Source organism: Ctenopharyngodon idella, chromosome 5, assembly GCF_019924925.1.
Source record: "Ctenopharyngodon idella isolate HZGC_01 chromosome 5, HZGC01, whole genome shotgun sequence".
NCBI classification, from domain to species: Eukaryota; Metazoa; Chordata; class Actinopteri; order Cypriniformes; family Xenocyprididae; genus Ctenopharyngodon; species Ctenopharyngodon idella.
In genome coordinates, this window is record NC_067224.1 from 20539564 (window position 1) to 20559681 (window position 20118).

The 20118-nt window shown below is 36.4% G+C and overlaps 1 protein-coding gene across 2 annotated transcripts in view; it reads left to right on the top strand.

The window, feature by feature from the left end:
- The window catches only part of parp8 (poly (ADP-ribose) polymerase family, member 8), a 32714-nt gene that overhangs the window by 10245 nt on the left and 2351 nt on the right, over window positions 1-20118 (top strand). Inside the window, exons 4-25 of one of the 2 annotated variants that reach the window (XM_051893095.1) lie at window positions 534-623; window positions 2281-2351; window positions 2469-2537; window positions 6448-6542; window positions 8519-8579; window positions 8704-8794; window positions 9807-9894; window positions 9981-10109; window positions 12226-12808; window positions 13155-13208; window positions 13595-13690; window positions 15400-15492; window positions 15586-15711; window positions 15818-15883; window positions 16921-16988; window positions 17253-17301; window positions 17631-17743; window positions 18336-18408; window positions 19368-19437; window positions 19594-19667; window positions 19826-19895; window positions 19992-20076. In XM_051893095.1, coding sequence (XP_051749055.1) covers window positions 534-623; window positions 2281-2351; window positions 2469-2537; window positions 6448-6542; window positions 8519-8579; window positions 8704-8794; window positions 9807-9894; window positions 9981-10109; window positions 12226-12808; window positions 13155-13208; window positions 13595-13690; window positions 15400-15492; window positions 15586-15711; window positions 15818-15883; window positions 16921-16988; window positions 17253-17301; window positions 17631-17743; window positions 18336-18408; window positions 19368-19437; window positions 19594-19667; window positions 19826-19895; window positions 19992-20076 — 2314 coding nt within the window. The remainder of the gene's footprint in view (window positions 1-533; window positions 624-2280; window positions 2352-2468; window positions 2538-6447; window positions 6543-8518; window positions 8580-8703; window positions 8795-9806; window positions 9895-9980; window positions 10110-12225; window positions 12809-13154; window positions 13209-13594; window positions 13691-15399; window positions 15493-15585; window positions 15712-15817; window positions 15884-16920; window positions 16989-17252; window positions 17302-17630; window positions 17744-18335; window positions 18409-19367; window positions 19438-19593; window positions 19668-19825; window positions 19896-19991; window positions 20077-20118) is intronic. The other variant, XM_051893096.1, reaches the window with a different exon arrangement.

Below are 20118 nucleotides of genomic sequence, written 5' to 3' on the forward strand. Positions count from 1 at the left end.
ATCAGTTTGACTGAGTGTAGTGAGAATTTTTCTTCTTCTTCTTCTTTTTTTTTTTTTAATTGCAAACAGAATTTGAACATTTATCCCCCTCAACACACACACAATTTAATTTTGTTGTGAAGCTGTGGCATTGCTCTAAGCCTAAGATTGAGCTTTGATGTTCTGATTCAACACACAAGAGTTGTCCCCTAAATCTAAGTCTAGAAGATGCAGACCTCCCTTTTTTGAAGGACTTAGTCTAGCCTGATTTACAGCATAGTGGCAGACATTCAGCTTTGCATAAGAATGAGGAATTTGCTTGGCACAGTTTTAGGCAACATTGCCAAAGGATGCGTTAACCTGAAAACAGTGGATTGTCCAGAAACTGCACATATTTCAGTTTACTCTCATTTGGAGTGTTTCCATTAATTATGTATAAGCTGCAATTTGGTTTTTGTTAGCAATCATTGGTGGGTTGATTACATTTGTTAGTTTTTCTTCAGGTCTGCGTTCCTTTGTGTTTCAATAGCACATGCTTGTCTTTGTCATTTCAGATAACACTTATGTGTCTAACTCTGAAAACGATGATGAAGTGTTAGTCACCAGGGATCCAATACCAGTGATTTTCCATAGAATTGCAACAGGTAAGAGACATTATCATCTAATAGTGAATCATTAAAGAGCTGCAGCTAAAGAAAACCAGTGAACCAGTTGAACAAACAGCCATTTTAAAGTCACACCTAAGTGGAAAGGAAACTAGCTCCTTCCAGAATCAGAGTGTACTTCACAGAAATACTTCAGTGGTTTTCAACTTTGGTCAAGGGCCCAATTGGCTGAATATTTTTGCTCTATTCACGAACTAGCACCCATGATTCCACCACCTACACAATCTGATTTTTTTGAGTTAGTTCAGAGTTTGATCCTTAATGTCTGACAATAATGATATTCATTAGACCAATCATTAAAAAAAAAAAAAGTGCAGTGGCATAGTACAGCAATGGTATCAGATGGTAACACCATGATACTTTGAAATATAACATGGTACTGAATAATTACCATATGGCATTTACAGTGTACTCGAATCCACCTCAAATATTGCCATGGTATACACTACTAATGTTCAAAAGTGTGGGGTCTATATATATATATGTTTTTAAAGAAGCTTCTTATGCTTACCCAGACTGAATTTTTTTAAAAAAATTTTTTTTATAAAAATATAGTAAAAGCAGCAATATTGTAAAATCTATTACAAATTTAAAATCTAATCTCCATTAATCTCCATTTTTAAAATATATATTTCTATTTTTAATAATTTAATGCTTCCTTGCTGAATAAAATAATTTATTTCAAAAAAAGAAAAGAAAAAAACTTTCTGTAAATTGTGTATGTCCCCCCTTCCCCCCCAAAAAATAAAAAATTAATAAATAAAAAAAATAACCATGGTAATGCAGTGGTACATTTTGTTTAGGATAATCATTTAAAGATCCCATTATTACAGTCTTAACATAGTGTTAGCCAATCCCTCTCTGTTTTTAGAGCTCTTTGATTACACTGGCAGTAATCCTGGAAATAAATTATCCTGGAATTGTACTGCATGTCTTCTGCTCCTATTTTTAGGACCGACCAAGACATATGTGCCAAAACAAAGTGGCAAAACAGCAGCGATCTTCACTGATTTCCTCCAGCAGTTAGTTAGATGCTTAATAGAAGCTTATCATGCATCCACGCATTTAAGTCTTGACATCTTCCGACACAGTACATTACAACTAATGAGCCCGTACATTCTGCTGATCTTTGCACACTTTGTCAGTTTTAAAATGTTTTTTGACCTCTGCATAAACAATCCATTTTTACTCAGAGGCGTAGAGAAATGCAAGTACAGTGCCACTACAGTGGTCAAGACATCACAGTTCTCTTATCACTTTAATGTGACGGTATGTTATCCCAGCTTTTACAGATTTGTAATTCTGAACAGCGATAATTCTAAAATTGTAGGTTTTTGTGGTTTGGAATTATAGTGGAATTAACAATAACAACTAGTCATGTAGTAAGACCTAGAGTTATTTAGTTGAAAACAATTGTTTTGCTGTCACCATACATATCATATGATCTGCAGAAAACAATGATTAGGAAGTTAGATTAGTGTGCTGAAGGTTGCATATTCAGGAACATGATCAGGCCTGTCACAGAAATTATGCCATTAATGGTCTTTTTTTTTTTTATTATTGTTTATTGTTCCATCTGACATTCTTCACATTATCATGTCATTCTCACACATCTGTGCATTCACTCTGTCTTTAGAAATACGCATAAATAATGATGCCACCAGCTGTCTGTCTATTAAATCAAAACTTCAAACCGACAAAAACTCGGTAAGACTGTATTCTTTTTAGCTTTATTGTAAAATGTTTTATTTTCAAATGTCAGGAACAACAATGAATCGCTTGTATTGTGACTAATGCCCTGTCATGCTTTTGAACTCTCTCCAGTGCCATTATGCTATAGAGGAGGATTCAGAGGGTGACAATGATTCTGAGGAGTTCTACTATGTTGGACAGGTAAGTTCAGCTACAGAGTCACTACATTTAATGTACATAACATTTTTATCTGTGGAATATGTGTGGTCTTATTCACTAACCACCCACAATCCAACTTAACCAAGTGTTACATAAATTGAAATTGCAACTGAGCCATGATTAGTTAAGTTAAATTGTTGTCATAATTTAAATTACATGCCGCCTTTGTTCTTTCTATACTACCGTTAATTTTTTGGGGGGAAAGAGATTAATACTTTTATTCAGCCAAGGGTGCATTAAATTAATCAAAGGTGACTGTAAGGATTTCTATTTAAAGGTGCAATATGTAATATTTTTGCAGTAAAATATCCAAAAACCACTAGGCCAGTGTTATATATTTTGTTCACTTGAGTACTTACAATATCCCAGATATTTCTAACTATTTGTAAATCTTGAGAAAATTGCAATTTTAACCAAGGCTCCGGGACGTGTGAGGAGTCGCCTGTCAATTGCGTTATAACCGCGTTAACCCTCGGTCTGCCTCGGTTTCCGGTTTTATTTTGTAGAAACCATGGAAACACCAAAGAAGCTTTAATATATTACACTTTTTAATAGACAAGGCAACAACTGTTTTGATATATTTATAGACAGAAAACTACTTGTTATATAGCTCAACACGTTTAGTCTTAACTTTAAATCTAATTTTCTTGATTTTTTTTTTTTTTTTTTTTTTTTTTTTTTTTTTGCGAGTGCCATGCTTTACCATGCCACAGAGAAAAACAAAATTTTGTGAAGTAGCTAACATAGCATAATCAGATGCAGCTTTATTTTTAGTAACAGTAATACAGAATTTTCTCCATCATACAATACGTTTTAAAATGAATTGCATGCCATTTATCAACACAACCCATCCAGCATTTAATATGATATTCAAAATCGATCTAGCTTACTGCAGTGTGTCTCAAACAAGTGTCTCACAGCAGCCGCCGAGCGAACGCACAGTGTAACGTTATAACATCATTTCCAACACACTCAAATGTATCTAATATGATAAACAGAGCTGTGTTACCTCATACTCATGACCGGAAAAACGGAAGCGGCGCCGGCGACTGTGGCATAACAAGAGTTCCGCTGCTCGCAGCATGTGTTGCGCAATCGCTCCAGCGACCTCGTTCAGCTCCCACAACACTTGGTCCTGCTCTGTTTCATACTACAGTAACGTTAATAATCACATCCATGAACATGATTTCTTCCCGAGTCCTATCCCAATTCTTTTCCACCGGTCGTTGAGTTGAAGACCACATGTCCCAAGTTTCCGCGCTCAAACTTGGCGTCATCAAGCTATGCCTTTGTTTTGAATAGGTCTCTAGCGGACAATTTTTACATATTGCACCTTTAAAATAAATGCTGTTGTTTTGAATCTTTTATTCATTAAAGAATCCTGTAAAATATGTATCACAGTTTCCACAAAAATATTAAGTGGCACAACTGTTTTCAACATTGATAATATATAAGAAATGCTTCTTGAGCACCAAATCATCATATTAGAATGATTTCTGAAGGATCATGTGACACTGAAGACTGGAGTGATGGCTGCTAAAAGATTCAGCTTTATTTTCAAAGAAATAAATTACATTTTTAAAATTTATCAAAATAGAAAAGTTATTTTAAATTGTAATAATATTTCACAATTTTTGTGGCTATCAAAATTCATTACTAAATTTCCCCACAAAAGTCTAATATTAAATGGCTTTTTTATGGCACTTATTGGTGCAGAATGAAATTTAAAAGCACACATGTGGAAAGGTGACCTTTAGGTAGAAAGTGTTAAAAGGTAATGGTGAAAGTTTCAGAGTTGGAGTTTGATAAACAACGTCCTGTTCACCATGTGAACATCAACGTCACATGGTCACTGCAACTAAACTTCCTAAGGTCTTACAGCTATAAAGCCAGCTTCAAACCTGCAGCACCTGGGGCTTCAGACTTTTCATTTCATGGTAAATTTGCTTGCAGCTCATAAAAAAAACTTTATAACTCTCTTTAACTTTTAATGATTAGTCCCTCACTCTTCTGAGAAGGTTTCCATCATGAGAATGAATGCTTGCACACACGGCTTGTGCTTAAATTAATCATCTGACCATCCACTGGAGCAAATCCATAAACCTGGAGTCAGTGAGTGAGTGAGCTTTGTGCCCTGTGAAGACCAGTCCAGAGGTGATGAAGATTCGTGCACTAATGCCTGTGTCGGGTTGTGAATGCTCCCTGGCTCTTGCTCATTGTAATGTGGCAATTTTGCAATCCTTTGCCGTTCTGATGATCTCAAAGCCTTCGGGAGACTCTTCCATGCCACATGCTGGCAGATTCTCTCTGAACTTCAGAACAGCTGGTGAATTTTCTTCATCTCTGCTGTACAGAATTTCTAAAAAGACTGAACGTTATTAATCATTTACATCCACCAAAACGTGATCAATGTACATAATAGACCACATTTGTTTCATTTTTATGTAAAGACCCCTTTTTACTAGCATATTAAGAAACAATTAGCCACCAATGCCGCTAAATGGAATTACAAAAATGTAATTCTGTTTTAGGTTTAATAATGGCAGGTTTTCCTACACAATACCTCCGTCTTCCATTGGTTGGACTAACAGATAGTCCTGCCAATCTCTCACCATTGGTTTGAGCCAGTGTTTCTGTGATGGTCGATGCTCAAACGAACAGATTAATACTTTGATAGTGCCACGCTTTTGATAGTGTTTACACTTTTCTTGGAAATCAACCTACAAATTACTTATCTTATGAGTTATCTTTATATAATAAATTAGAAAATAAGAAAGTATTTGAACAAATAAAACAATTTAAAAAATATTCCACTCTTAACATACTCCGTAGTTAAAGGGTTAGTTCACCCAAAAATGAAAATTCTGTCATTAATTACTCACCCTCATGTCGTTCTACACCCGTAAGACCTTCGTTCATCTTCGGAACACAAATTAAGATATTTTTGATGAAATCCGGTGGCTCATTGAGGCCTCTATAGCCAGCAAGTTAATTTACACTTTCAGTGCCCAGAAAGGTACTAAAAACATATTTAAAACAGTTCATGTAACTACAGTGGTTCAACCTTAATATTATAAAGCGACGAGAATACTTTTTGTAGCTTTCTGGGCACTGAAAGTATAAATTAACTTGCTGGCTATAGAGGCCTCACTGAGCCATCGGATTTCATCAAAAATATTTTAATTTGTGTTCCGAAGATGAACGAAGGTCTTACGGGTGTGGAACGGCATGAGGGTGAGTAATAAATTACATTATTTTCATTTTTGGGTGAACTAACCCTTTAAGGACAGCTAATCTAAACCTGTCATTCATATATTGCCTGTTCAGTATCACCATTCCTGTTAATCCTGTTAAGTGTTTGCAGCATATCCACCAACTAGGTTTGAATCAATATTATGATTACCCTCCCTCTTGAGAAAAAGTGTCTCTGCATTCTTCTAAAACGCAACATCTCTGCATTTTAATCAGTTCAGCGATGCATTAGAAAAATAAAACCAATCAGAGATAAAATCTAATACCCTAAAGATGCTGATATGGAAAATTAACTTTCACAAGAAAGCCAGACAGTTGATTTTGGACACAGTCTAAAGAGACTGGTCTTACAAAAGAGTAATCTAAAGTGTATGACGTGTATTGATTGTTAAGAGAGAGCAGAGCCTCAGTCATCAACAGTGATTGATGTTTAGAAGCTTGTTTGAAGTGTCCTGGATCTTATACTGATTAAAATCTCACTGCTTAACCAATAGAAATGCACCTCTGAAGTCTCAAGGTAGAAACAAACATGAGCGAAGAAGTGCTGTTTTCTTCATTTTTGACTAAATACTCTGGTGCTCGTGTCTGTAACCCTGGGTTCTGTGTATCGACCCTTTGACCTGTGTGTTTATGTGGGCAGGTAAATTATGATGGAGAGCTTCACAAACACCCCCAGCTGGAGGCTGATTTGGCAGCCGTGAGGGACTTATATGGCCATCATGCAGTATCTCTCAGGTAACTGACCATTCATTTTTCTTGATGTTGAAGTGAGAACTTGAAACTTTAGCAAAATGAAAACACACAGATCTAAGTCAGTGAAAGTGCAAACATTTCATCAGCTCAGAAAAAAGTATTGAAATTGTGACTTCTTTCCTGAACTCTCTCCACTACCAGCGAAGTGTTTTATGGGAAACGACACCTTGAGCAATCGTTCTTTAGTGTTCTGGCACAGTTAACCCACTCAAGGACGTCCTCTGCCAGAGCCAGGTCCCATAACCCTCAGGTGGCCATTTCTCCAATCTGTCATTTGGGGAAACGCTATGTGATCAACTGAAGGACGGTCTGTGAGAGTCTGAGTGGATTCTGTTTGATTACAGGGCTGTAATGGTGTAATGATTGCTGTGGGGTTTATCCTGACAGAGAGGCTTTCTTTTACCTAATCTGCTCTGCAATCAGCAAATTTATAGCAAGATATAACACATTTGAAACTGTGGACAACAGCAAAACATATACATGCTTGTGTTTGTGCTTAATAACTCGGATGAAAAAAAGAACTCATGACAGATTGTCGACAAGAACGTGATTCACCCCGCAAAATCTGCCAATCCGAATGGTGTTTCATGCGACAGCTATTAAAAGCTTCGTCCTTGAAAGTTTATCTTGTCAAGCTGCTTTTGATAACAGCAGACCGTCAAATGAAAGAACGCCATAAAAGACTCTATTCATAGCAGCGGAAGTGTGTTTTATATTCTGTCTAGTGTGTGATCTTTGTGCATTTGCCCTGAGTCATAGACAGAAAACCATTTTGAGTATTTATTCAGTGTTCTGCTTGAAAAATGACCTGGGCCGGTTTTGCTGCAGTCTCTATGAGTGGGTTCACCAAGGCCCCCTTTAATAATTCCAGAACACGTCCCACTAAATGCTTTTGCCTATTTGTTGACGTAGAATTAATTGGAAATGCAAAACTGCTTTTAGGTCATCGTACAACGTGTTTGGTAAACAGTATAACACTTGCTATATAAGTATAAAGTTGCTCTGAATTTCTTTTACCCTAGTAAATGTGTAATTTTGTGTGTTTACATGTGTCTGAACATGAGTGTGTGTTTATATGCTGTGTAAAAGCTGTTTCCCCTTGACAGATCAAAGGGGATTATTATTTTCTCAAACCTCTTGCTTTTGAGAAACAGCGGCTGCATTTGGGAGTGAGGTGTAACCATGGTAACAGTTAGCCCAGAGCAACGCAACAAACTCATCACAGTGGTTTTATGAGAAATAAATGCTTTGAGTGAAGCACAGCAACAGAGCTGGAGCATCAAGCTGCGTCCCTTCAACATCGTGTACCTGCGTATTCATTTAAGAAATAAATTAATCTGGTTTTATATTTGTTTCTGGAATCTTTCTTATTAAATATCTTCCTAACATTAAATCAAAATTTAATTGAAAGTGTTTATGCACATTTGCGGTCTTATCGTGAATGATAACAACATCCTAAGAAAACAAAATTATTTTTATTAAATTATAATTACTTACTCTTCATCTAAGATGACATTCCTTTTTCTCACCAAGGCCACACAGGCTATTGGATGGTAAATTTGCATTCAGCCTCTTTTTTTATCCACCAGTTCCTGATGGATAAAAACCAGTCATGTCTTATTTTGCTTTCTTTGTCCCAAGCTATTAAAAATAGTGTGCAAATGACAGTTTTCATCAATTTTCAAGCAAAATGTTTTGTAAGCCGTCAGTATAAACAAAGAGAACTACTTCATCATATCTAAATTTGTTGTGTATTCCCTTCAAATCCCTAAAAGCTTTGTGCTAGACTGTCAACAACATATTCTGCTGAGTAATATATTCTTGTTATTTTCTAGTCTTAATGAATATGTACTATAAAAGCTGCTGTAAACAAAGATTAGTCACACTAGCAGAATTTATTTTGTCCAAGATGAAGTCAGGAATTGAATTTTTTTTTTTTCCTTTTCTACAAAATATAGGGAATATGGTGCAATTGATGATGTGGACATCGACCTACACATTGATGTAACTTTCCTAGATGTAAGTGTTATTGTTCGGTGTCTTATTAAAGAGGAATAAGCCATGACCATTGGTTTTTTTTAGATATTTATTTTTTGTGTGTCTATTATACTTTGTGAAACTGAAATGCAGCATTTGTTCATAGGAGGAGATTGCACTTGCCTGGGATGTGATCCGGAGTGAACCTGTTATTGTGCGGCTTCACTGCTCCCTCACACAATATCTGAATGGACCAGGTTAGATCACACATACAGTTGTGTTTTTGTGTTTTATGAGGACACTTCAATGCTTTTTATACTGTGCAAACTTTACATTCTATTTCTAAATCCCTACCCTACTTCTAAACCTATCCCTTACAGAAATATAAAAAAAAAAAATAAAAAAAAAATGCTGGAACGAACACACACGCACACTCATACACATCATCATAATTAATGGGATGGCACATTCAGTTCTGTACTTATTAAAGAAGAAAATATATGTACTTTTTCCAATTTGTGTGAATAACATTGTATTTGCGTTTATATATAGAAAGATACATAGAGGTAGATTTTGGCAGAAGAGTTCAGATTTCGACATTTCAAATTTTTTTTTCTATTTGCATACTATCAAGTGTCTCAAATTATATAATCTAAGATTCACCCACAACATTATTTTTTTTTAAAAGCTAGACATTTGTAATGATGCTAAATGATATCCAAAACAATATAAGGAAAATAAACGGGTACTTGAGCTTTACGGATGGGGCTGTGAGGGTAATGAAATGTTGAGAAACACTGAATTGAATTGACCATAACAGTAAATGCATTTAACAACTCTTTAAGAAGATCATGCAAATCATTGTGCTGTTAACAACATTAGACTTGTTTGGCCCACTTACCGTGTTAGATGGGGTTTCTGTTGTCTCTTTTGCATAAATACAATGTGAATTGTTCGGTGTCAGTGAGAGTGTGAGCTCTCTCTGTTGATTGTAGATTTGTTCAAAATTGCTTGCCTCAAGAACATGGCTACTTCAGCTCAGATTGCAAGAGAAAGAGAGACAAGTTACTTGGACATGGCTGTAATGCCTGCTCTTGTTCTCCTGCCAAGATATTACTCATTATAAGTGGCTCATTTCAGAGTGACCTTCTGTTCCAGTGTTTTTAAAAAACTCTGAAACGCTTTGATGGCTAAATCAAACGTCTGTAGCAAATGGTTAGATTATGTGGTACTTTATTTTGCAATACTGTTCTTTTTTTTCTCATGGAGAATTTAATGTCCCGTTTCCAGTTCCCACTGTTGATGTGTTTCAAGTGTCTTCAAAAGACAGATTTGGACTTGGACATCAGTTGAAAAAGTAAGAAACTACTGGAAAATGTTTTCTAGTGTTATATCAGGTTTTCTAGGTCTGTTGAACTTCATGAGTGTGCTGTCTCTTGGCAGGATAATGCAAACCTTTGTCACACAGCAGTGGAAGTGTCAGAGCAAAGATAAACTCATCAGCCCACACAGCAAAAAGCAAACCGAGAAGAAGGTGAAGTCTCCCCTGCACATTTTTTCAACTCTACGCAGGTAAGAAAAAAGTCACTCAGCTACACCAATACTGGGTAATCCTGAGTTTAATATCCCCTTTGAAGCCCTTTAAAACCCATGACTAAAGGCCTGTTTGCCAAGAAAATTGGTTCTGGTGAATGTTAATATTTAATTAACCTCACACATTAAAGCAGCCATTTTTACAGCTCAAAAACTCTCTCTAGAACTTTTTTCTGTTCTTACGTATTGGTGTTGTTGCTTTGTACATGCCATTACTTTGCCAATATTTAAAAACACTTTGCCAACATTTTTTAAATATTGAATCATGAGTCTCAGAAGAAGTTTTTATTTTCATTGCCAACATTAGACAGCCTTAACCTTACTCTTAAACTTGTTTGTGTGTTGTTTTGTTTGACCATGCTATTACCGTAATTAAATATTAGAAAAATAAGTCTTGCAAAAAATAATTGTAATCTGAATATAAGGCTTGTTTTGAATAACCCTCAATGGATAAATGTTTTTTGCCCACTTTTGTACTGGAGAAAATTTGTTTGCTAATCAGCACCACCTATTGTGAATTTGGTGATTAATTTATCCATATATTTCACATTTGGTGTGAATAGGCTGATTTTATGTGTTCAGGACCAGCATTTACTTTTATGCCATCAAGTGTGTCATCTTAAAGGGTTAGTTCACCCAAAAATGAAAATTATCCCATGATTTACTCACCCTCAAGCCATCCTAGGTGTATATGACTATCTTCTTTCAGACAAACACAATCAGAGATATATTTAAAAATAAAAATATTTATAATGGTAGTGAACGGGGGGCTTTTTTTGAAGCCCAAAATAAATGCCTCCATCCATCATAAAAATAATCTATTTGGCTCCAGGGGGTTAATAAAGGCTTTCTGTACCGAAGCGATGGTTTTTTGAAAGAAAAATGTCCATATTTAAAACTTTATAAAGTAAAATAACTTGCTTCCGGCAGACAGCCATACGCATTGATTTGCGGCGGACGAGTGAACTCTGACCTGACGCATGCGCAATGACGAACGCGGACGCACAGAGGATTTAGCAAAACAAAACACCGGTCACGAATTAGAAATTTTAAAGAGAAATGACTGAAGATTTCGATATAAGAGACGAGGAGCTTCAGTTTGTTGCACAGCCCTATTTGTTTGAACCGTGAGAGGCGTCTAAGTTTACAATACTCCCACATCGTGTCAGAAGTTACTCTTTTGGCGCAAGTCGACTTGCACAGTATGCGTACCGTCATCTAGCGTAAGCCAAGTATTTTAAAGTTTTAAATATGGATATTTTTCTTACAAAACCCCATTGCCTCGCTTCAGTAGGCCTTTATTAACCTAATGGAGCCGTATGGATTATATTTATGATGGATGGATGCATTTATTTTTGGCTTCAAAACAGGCCCCCCATTCACTACCATTATAATTCGTTGGAGAGCAAGGATATTTTTGAATATAGCTCCGACTGTGTTTGTCTGAAAGAAGATATTCATATACACCTAGGATGGCTTGAGGGTGAGTAAATCATGAGATAATTTTCATTTTTGGGTGAACTATCCATTTCATGATCTTTGACCATTATGTCTCAGACTCAAGCTGGTCTGATGAACTCAATGAATGGTTATCAAACTGTAGGAACAGTTCACACAAATCTTATGTTTCATTGAATTGGAGAGACTCCAAGGTGGCAAGCAGTTTTGAACTGGACTGTAATGTTGAGGAAACTGATTTCAAGAATATAGCAATGGGTTTGGCAATTTACCTCTTGAGTCATAAAGAGGATATCTTACCTGAAATGCCTTACCTGTTTTTTATGAATAGTAAAATTATACAGAAATTAAAAATCAAGATATGCAGAAAACCTGTAAAGCAATTTGTCAACAATGCTTAATGCTTTGTATCTCATTAACTCTGGCACGACCTACTGTAGTTCATTAGCACAAGAAATGCGCATTCCCACTGCGAACTATGCAGACCTCAACATGAAAAATAAAACTGGTGTGAATCAGCCAATAAAGCATTCTGAAATATGCAGGATTTGCACAAGCGTAATTGCACAACATCTTTTTGTGTTCCTTAATTCTCGTAGTTTGATTAATGTGTTGTGCTGTGCTTGTGCAAACTCAGATCCCCCAGCTACCCTCCTCCTGGCTGTGGAAAGAGCAAAAAGAAGCTCAAACCCGAGCAGGATGGCGTGTCAAAATCCCACCGTCTGTTACGGCGAACATGCTCCAGCACAGTGAAGCCAGAAATGGATGGCTGTGTCAGCAAGTCGCACAAGATTTTGGGTCACTCCCTTTCCAGTGACCCACGGATGGAGCAACATCAGCCCCTCAAGCAGCCCCACCGATTGCTGCCGAGGCCCTGCTCGACCGCTGTGAAACCAGAGGACTGCCCGCCACTGCGGCCTCATAAGCTGTCACCGCGGTCGAGCACGGCAGAGCCTCGCTGCGAACATGCTGCTGGCAGTAGCGATGGCGGTGCTTTAAAGCCCCACCGGCTCCTGGGCCGCTCCTGCTCGGGCAGTGTGCGGACTGAAGAGCTGGATGGCCTGAAGCACCACCACCGTCTGCTCAGCAGGTCCTACTCCAGCAGCACCAAGATTGACAAAAGCGACATCTTTAAAGAGCCTGTCACCGAGAGCAGACGCCTCTCCCTTACCTCAGGGCTAATCGGCATCCTGGCCCCATCACTATCTTCCACACCTCAGGTAAGGATGCTTGGGATTGTGTCTTATGAACATACTTCCTTGAGGTTACATAAGTTAGGAATTGCCTAATTTGTTTGGCTGTTTGATTTGGCTTTGGTCAAGATACCTGATTGAGTGTTTTGGATATGAAAGAATTTATTTACAGCAAAAATAAGAGTGAACACATTCACAGTGAATTGCAGGTAGAGATGAGTGAATTTAACAGGTTGAGGAGAGAGTGATCTATAAAAAAATGTTTTTTATACAATGTCATTTTTGGCTCAAGGCAGTGAAAACAACTTTGTGTATTTAGCCAACAAAATTTAGAGGGAGTTCAAACATTTTTTTTGTGTTTCTGCTCGAGTAGCCAAACATCGGAGCCAAATCCATTCCAATAAGAGACAGAGGCTTCCTTGTTCAGGTAAAAAAAAATATCTACACTTCGCCCTTTGCTTTATTTCATTAATCAAACAGTATTTTACAGTCTAACAGTCTTTTACTTGCAAATATATGCAAAATCCTTTTTCCTGAAGCAACCTGATTTTGAGAGCATGTGATTGGTTGCAGTAGTTGACATTTTGTAGTCATTAGTATTCTTGTGAACAAAATTGAATGTGCAACATTGTTTACTCACTGTCAAGTCATTGCAGATGTTCCAAACATGATGAAAATATTTTTATTTTTGGATGAACTGTCCTGTTTGTATTAAGGTTTGGGTGGAATTCCCGTTTATGCTGTCAAAACTGTTATAGAGGAGGCAAATGTTGCTACACGCTTGCTACATGTTGACTTGATGTGTAATTGCAGACTATGGAGTATGCAGAACAGCGTATCCCTGTACTGAATGAGTTCTGTGTGGTCTGCGATGAACCTCACGTGTTCCAAAATGGACCAATGCTCAGAGTGAGTCTCTTTGCTCTACTAGCAATCTTGGATTGGTTAATAGGGCTGCACGATTCTTGCTAAAATGTGAATCACGGTTTTTCTCCATGGGAATTGAGATCACGATTCTCTCACACAATTCTCATTTTTTTCAACCAAACCATTTATTGCCAAGAAAGAAAGAAAGAAAAAGTGCTGTCTACACAGGACTTTAATTTATAATAAAGTGCTGGATTAAAAGTAACAAAAAAAGTCTCTTTTCCTTATTTTAGACCCCTTGAAGTGAATAAATTAAAATCTATAAGCTGTTGAACATAAACAATAGAATGTTAACAATAATAAATAAAAATAATTAAGAAATAGCACCTGTGCTTTTTGGACACTCCAACTGGCTAAGAACCTTTAAGGTGGCGGCTGGTATTTGTATGTGTCTCACTTGTCCTTCATGGCTAACTTTTACTGTATTTTGTGGTGACGTTTGAGGTGGTTGTAGAGATACTTTACGGTGCTACGACGATGCCAAAGCACTTAACACCGTGTCCTAACAAGACGCGATGCGATGCCGCGACACGTGATAAAGGTATCTTTTGTCCTAACTAGCCGCAACGGCGCGATGATTCTATTTCAGAAACGGTTTCTATCTTTCTGCGATGTCGCGGCTGGAACAACAACACAAAGTATGACAATGATGATCTCCGGCGCAGTTTATGTGCTTTATTTAATGTGAAAAGCGTCTAATATGCGTTTGAATATGATTTTGTGTCTTTTATAGCCATACTGAAAGCAACCATGGACAATTCACCGCAGCTCTTTAAAATAAATGAAAGGAAACAAGAAAGTTTAAACGGTCCACTCATTGTGAACAAACAAGTGAATTATATGACAAAAAATGTTTTGAATGTCTGAATCTTTCGCTAATCTCTGACCTGATTGGTGAATTAATAGTGTTTTGTTTCACACTGTGTGAGTGTGACCAATAAATTTGACTGACATAGCATCTTGGATTGTTGTAAAGTAAATAAGTGAACACATGAATGCAGCGTGATCTGAATACAGGAAAATCGCCATCATCTAGAAAGATCGCATTTATGTATGAATCAAGATCGTGATCTTTTTTTCGATTAATCGTGCAGGCCTATTGGTTAATGGTGTGAATACTCTGCATCATTTAAGGCAACTGTGATTTACTGATATTTTCTCCTGAATATTTTAAATGATACACTACCTTTCAGAAAATGTTTCTGTTTTCTAAAGTGGCTTATTGTATGCTTACCAAGGCTGCATTTATTTGAAAAAAGCAACAGTCTAAAAACAGCTCTCAAAATCTTTTATAACATAATAAATATCTTTATCATCACTTTTGATCAATTTAATGCATCCTTGCTGAGTAAAAGTCTTAATTCTTTAAAAAAAAAAAAAAAAAAAATCTTACTGACCCCAAACTTGAACTTGAAGAGAAGAGTATTTTAACACGGCCTGTGTTCTTTTCTATATTTCATATTAAACAACCTCTGTTTCTGTTTTGAAATAGAAAAAAATTATTTTAACTAGAAAATATTTAGAAATTGTCCTCATACCAAATTATGCTTTCATGTCATATGCTTTCATGTGCCATATTATTCTGCGGATAAACTAAAAGTGAGCCAGTTTATGTTACATGTGATATTATTAATCCAGGATTAATAATATCACTTCCTGTTCTAATGAGCTTGTTTATATGTGTCCTGCAGCCCACAGTGTGTGAGAGAGAGTTATGTGTATTCGCCTTCCAAACTCTAGGGGTCATGAATGAGGCTGCTGATGAGATTGCCACTGGTGCTCAGGTACACAAACAAACACAGAATTCATAGTCATTCTGTACAGAAAATGACATGTTTTTAACCAAATGCCTTAACAATCTCTGTTTGTAACAACAGGTTGTAGACTTACTGGTCTCCATGTGCCGATCCGCACTGGAGTCTCCGAGGAAAGTTGTCATTTTTGAGCCATATCCCTCTGTGGTGGATCCCAATGACTCACAAGCACTTGCCTTCAACCCCAGGGTACTTAAAACACTAAGAGCATTTAGCTTTAGCTTAACCCATCTCTTTTGTGTAATGCTGCTATTCAGAAAGGAATATTATATTGAGTGTTTGTGTTCTTCTTCAGAAAAAGGACTATGACCGAGTGATGAGAGCTCTTGACAGTATCACATCTATCAGAGAAATGACCCAGGTATCAACTAGCAATTTACAACAAGAGCATGTTTGTTCTAAGGTTATGTTGTTTTTAAGTCTGTTAATCAATTAAAATTGAGCAATTTAATGGCATTAAAATATATAATATATTCCCCCGGTTTCACAGACCAGGCTTAAGCTAGTCCTAGACTAAAATGCATATTTGAGCTGTTTCAACTGAAAGTAACTTGCACTGACATATCTTAAAATATGTCAGTGCCATTGCTTAGGTCTTACGGGTGTGGAACGGCATGAGGGTGAGTAATAAATGACATTATTTTCATTTTTGGGACCAGTAAAGTTTTTTTCTAGTGAATGTTTATAAAAGCTACTTAAATGCCCTAATTGAACTAAGGCCTAATCCTGGCTTAGGCTAAGCCCTGTCTGTGAAACCAGGCCATAGAATATTATGTAAACTATATTATAAATATTTAATGTATTTTTATAATAATTTAATATACTAATTTGGTGGCACTTTATTTTGCAGTGTCTTTGCTACACATTACATGCAGTTGCTATAGTATTAATTATAAATTATGCATTATTACATGCAACTAAGCCTAAAATAAGTACATGTAGTTAATTAATATACTCAGTACTAAAATGTATAATTACACTCTAACAAGCAAACCTTAAAATAAAGTGTAGCCATTAATTTATTTTACAGTTTAATATAATATTTTATAAATGTATACTTATTTAAAAGTATGTGTGTGTGTGTGTGTGTGTGTGTGTGTATGTATGTATATGTATATATATATATATATATATATATATATATATATATTATATATTATATATATATAATATAATTTATTTTTTTTATTTTTTTTTTTTTTTTTTATAATACAGCAACACTAAAAACAAGTGTTCTGTGTAATATTTTATTAAACACATTACATTGACAGCCCTAGTGTTTTAAATCACAATCCCTGTATCTTCCATAGCATTTGTCTTCAGAGAAATCAGCAAGTGCTTTGATTCCTGATGGAGGAGCATTTTAACATTTTAACCGTTTCTGTTTCTTCTGCACAGGCTCCATATCTGGAGATAAAGAGACAAATGGACAAGCACGATCCTTTGGCTCACCCACTACTGCAGTGGTATGACTGAATGACACTTCAATCATTATCTACTCCGCTCCTGCATTTTAATGATGTGTAAATGTGACGGTCAGCTTTTATAATAGCTTTAATTAGATAGTCATGGAGAGTGTATGCATCCATCTTTGTAGTACCTTGGGCAGTCAGTGTGATCATGTGACATACAATCACTCATATACAGTATTTAAATGCACCTATACAGTCCTGAAGTGAAGGGTTTCAAACCTAATGGGGTATCTGGTTGATAAATCCATTTTTTTACAGGGTGATATCCAGTAACAGATCACACATAGTGAAGCTTCCTGTTACTAGAGTAAGTCTTGTATCTATCTTAAGCATTTGTTATGATTTCCCTAAATGTTTCTGCTTGCACATGCCACAAGAATGTGAAAATTTCTGAGATCTAGATTAAGATGATCTCGGTTAGACACATGATGATTAATCTTTCTTAGAATTACTGGCATTACCTCCCTAAGAGAGAATCATGACTCCTTTAGAAACCATCTTTCAGTTCTTCTGTATTTTTCAAGAGAATTTTGAATTCACAGGCACTGTGAAACTTTTCAAAGTTTTAAGCAGAGAAAATGATTAAGGCTTGGTGTCTCAAGTATATGCTCTTATATCTTGTTTCTATCACAACAGCAACTGAAGTTCATGCACACACCCCATCAGTTCCTCCTGCTCAGCAGTCCGCCAGCCAAAGAATCCAACTTTAGAGCTGCCAAAGGCCTCTTTGGGAGTACCTTTGCTTTTCAGTAAGTTCCATTTTAAACACCTAAGAAACTGCTCTCTTTTTTTTTTTTTATCCTCGAGTCAAATTTGACCCACAGCATTATAAATTCATGATTAGGGTACAACAGGGCTTAAGAAAAATGTGTTTTATCCAGTCTCAAAGTATATAACAATATCCATCTGGCTGAAGCTTGCCATTTTTGGCAAGCTCTGGGCAGTTTTGTGTGCAATGTGAATCAGGCAGTCTGTGGGTGTGCTGAACAAATGTTGTAGCCACAAGCCAGGTTTGCACTGTAAGACCTACTGTATCAGAAAAAACACCAATTCTCACTTTAAATGCTTCACGGCTTTGTGATTTTTCCACTAATATCAAACACTAAATTTGGAAGTGCATTTCACTGCGAATAAGAGGACATCCGTTTCAGCTGTCTTAATTAGTTCAGTTGCGATTCAGCTGTGCTGAATAGAATTGGTTTCAGATCTGTCTTTTGCACAAATCTAATTAAAACCACAGCTGTACAGGTGTGAAGCTTCTTGCTGACTGAACACTGGTTGTTGATTTTCCAGTTTTAAAAAAAGACAAACTGACTGGTTCTCTCTTTCTGTCGCTTTCAGCGGATCACACATAGAAAACTGGCACTCCATTTTGAGGAATGGTTTGGTCGTGGCATCAAACACAAGGCTTCAGGTACTCACTTTTAATTGTGATGCAGATACAGTACATTACGTTATAGTACATTTAAAGAGGCTCATCATAAAAAGGGTTGAGGGGATGAAGTTTGGATGAAGCCAGTGGTTTTATAGTGGAAATACAATGTAATAGTATAGTATTTATGCATAATGCATTATGTAAACATCTTAAACATCTGAGCAGACTGATGCACACTGCATTTTTAACACCACATCTCTTAAAATATGTGAGGAGGAACTTAATAGTTGTGAATTTCCTGTACACTCTATAAGAGGTTTATTAGATGATTCTCAGAAAATCAATCAGCTCCCTTGTTCAGTAGTCAGGGTGCTGATCAGGGAGTCGGCCATTTTAAGGGCTGTCTCAATTGCAAAATCATACCAGTGCACTGAAACGTTTGCTCCCTAAAAAGTCCCATAATGCACTGTGAAAACCAGGGTGCATCAATGCTCGTTACGTTCCCTTAATGTGTTCTAAAGTGCAAATGAACATAATCTAGCTAACATTTATAATTTGTTTACAGCTGAAATGTTGCACGTATATGAAACAAGCAAAGTATTTATCATGATGTACTTTAAATGACATTAAGATATCAGTTCTGCTGTTGTTCATAAATACCACTACTGATGTTATGTCATGTTGCCAAAAATAGAGTCATCAGTGTCCCAATGTGTAGTGAGCCAGGGTCCTTAATGTCCTTACCAATTGCCTGAATTCATGTACATGATATACTGGTTCACGACCTAGGGAGCTAGGGAGCTGATTGAGATGCACCCTAAGTGTGTCAGAAAAGAGAGACATACAAAATGTGCAGAGCGGTGAGTCCCCAGGACCAGGATTGAAAACACTGGTGTATGGAAACCGAATGAAATTACTGGGTAGTTCAGCAGACACATTTCACCTTTTGAGAACAAGTTAAACATGGTTGGCATACTAAATCATTGTTTTGTTTGCAGCTCCATGGCGCTATCTATGGGAGTGGAATCTATCTCAGTCCATTATCAAGCATATCCTTTGGCTACTCAGGTCTTAAAACCTTTAAAACTTCCAAAAACTTGAGATAATTGATACTGATGTTTCATGTACTTTCTACATAAATATATGCACAATAAAACAAAAAAGTATTATAAGAAATAAAATTAAAAAAAAACTTACTTGACATTCTGTGGCTTTTTCCCATAGGGATGAATAAAAAACAGCAGAAAGTTGCTTCAAAAGATGAAACTGCTGCCAACAAGTCCAATATTCATTTGCAGGTATTGAATGTATTTAGTACTTTTTTTTTTTTTTTTTTTTTTTTTTTTTTTAAATATTATTATTTTTCAGCACCTGACACAAAGTCATAACTTGAATGACGTTATCAAACATACTTGGTATCTGAAACCTGTTGGTCCACATTTTTTCTTGTTTTCAGTCACAGAAGAAAGGCCAGAACCCGCAGTTTCTGCAGAGTCGCAACCTGAAATGCATAGCCTTATGTGAAGGTTCATGTTTGACCCTACTGCCTTTACACAGATTCACATCATCATCTGTAATCTATAAAAAAAATAAACAAAAATAACCTCTCTTTTATATAACAGCTATTACATCTCCAGACCTGCACAAGCATGGTGACATCTGGGTAGTTCCAAATACAGATCATGTCTGCACACGTTTTTTCTTTGTGTAAGTACATTTAAATCTATCTCAGCATATATATATCTGTGT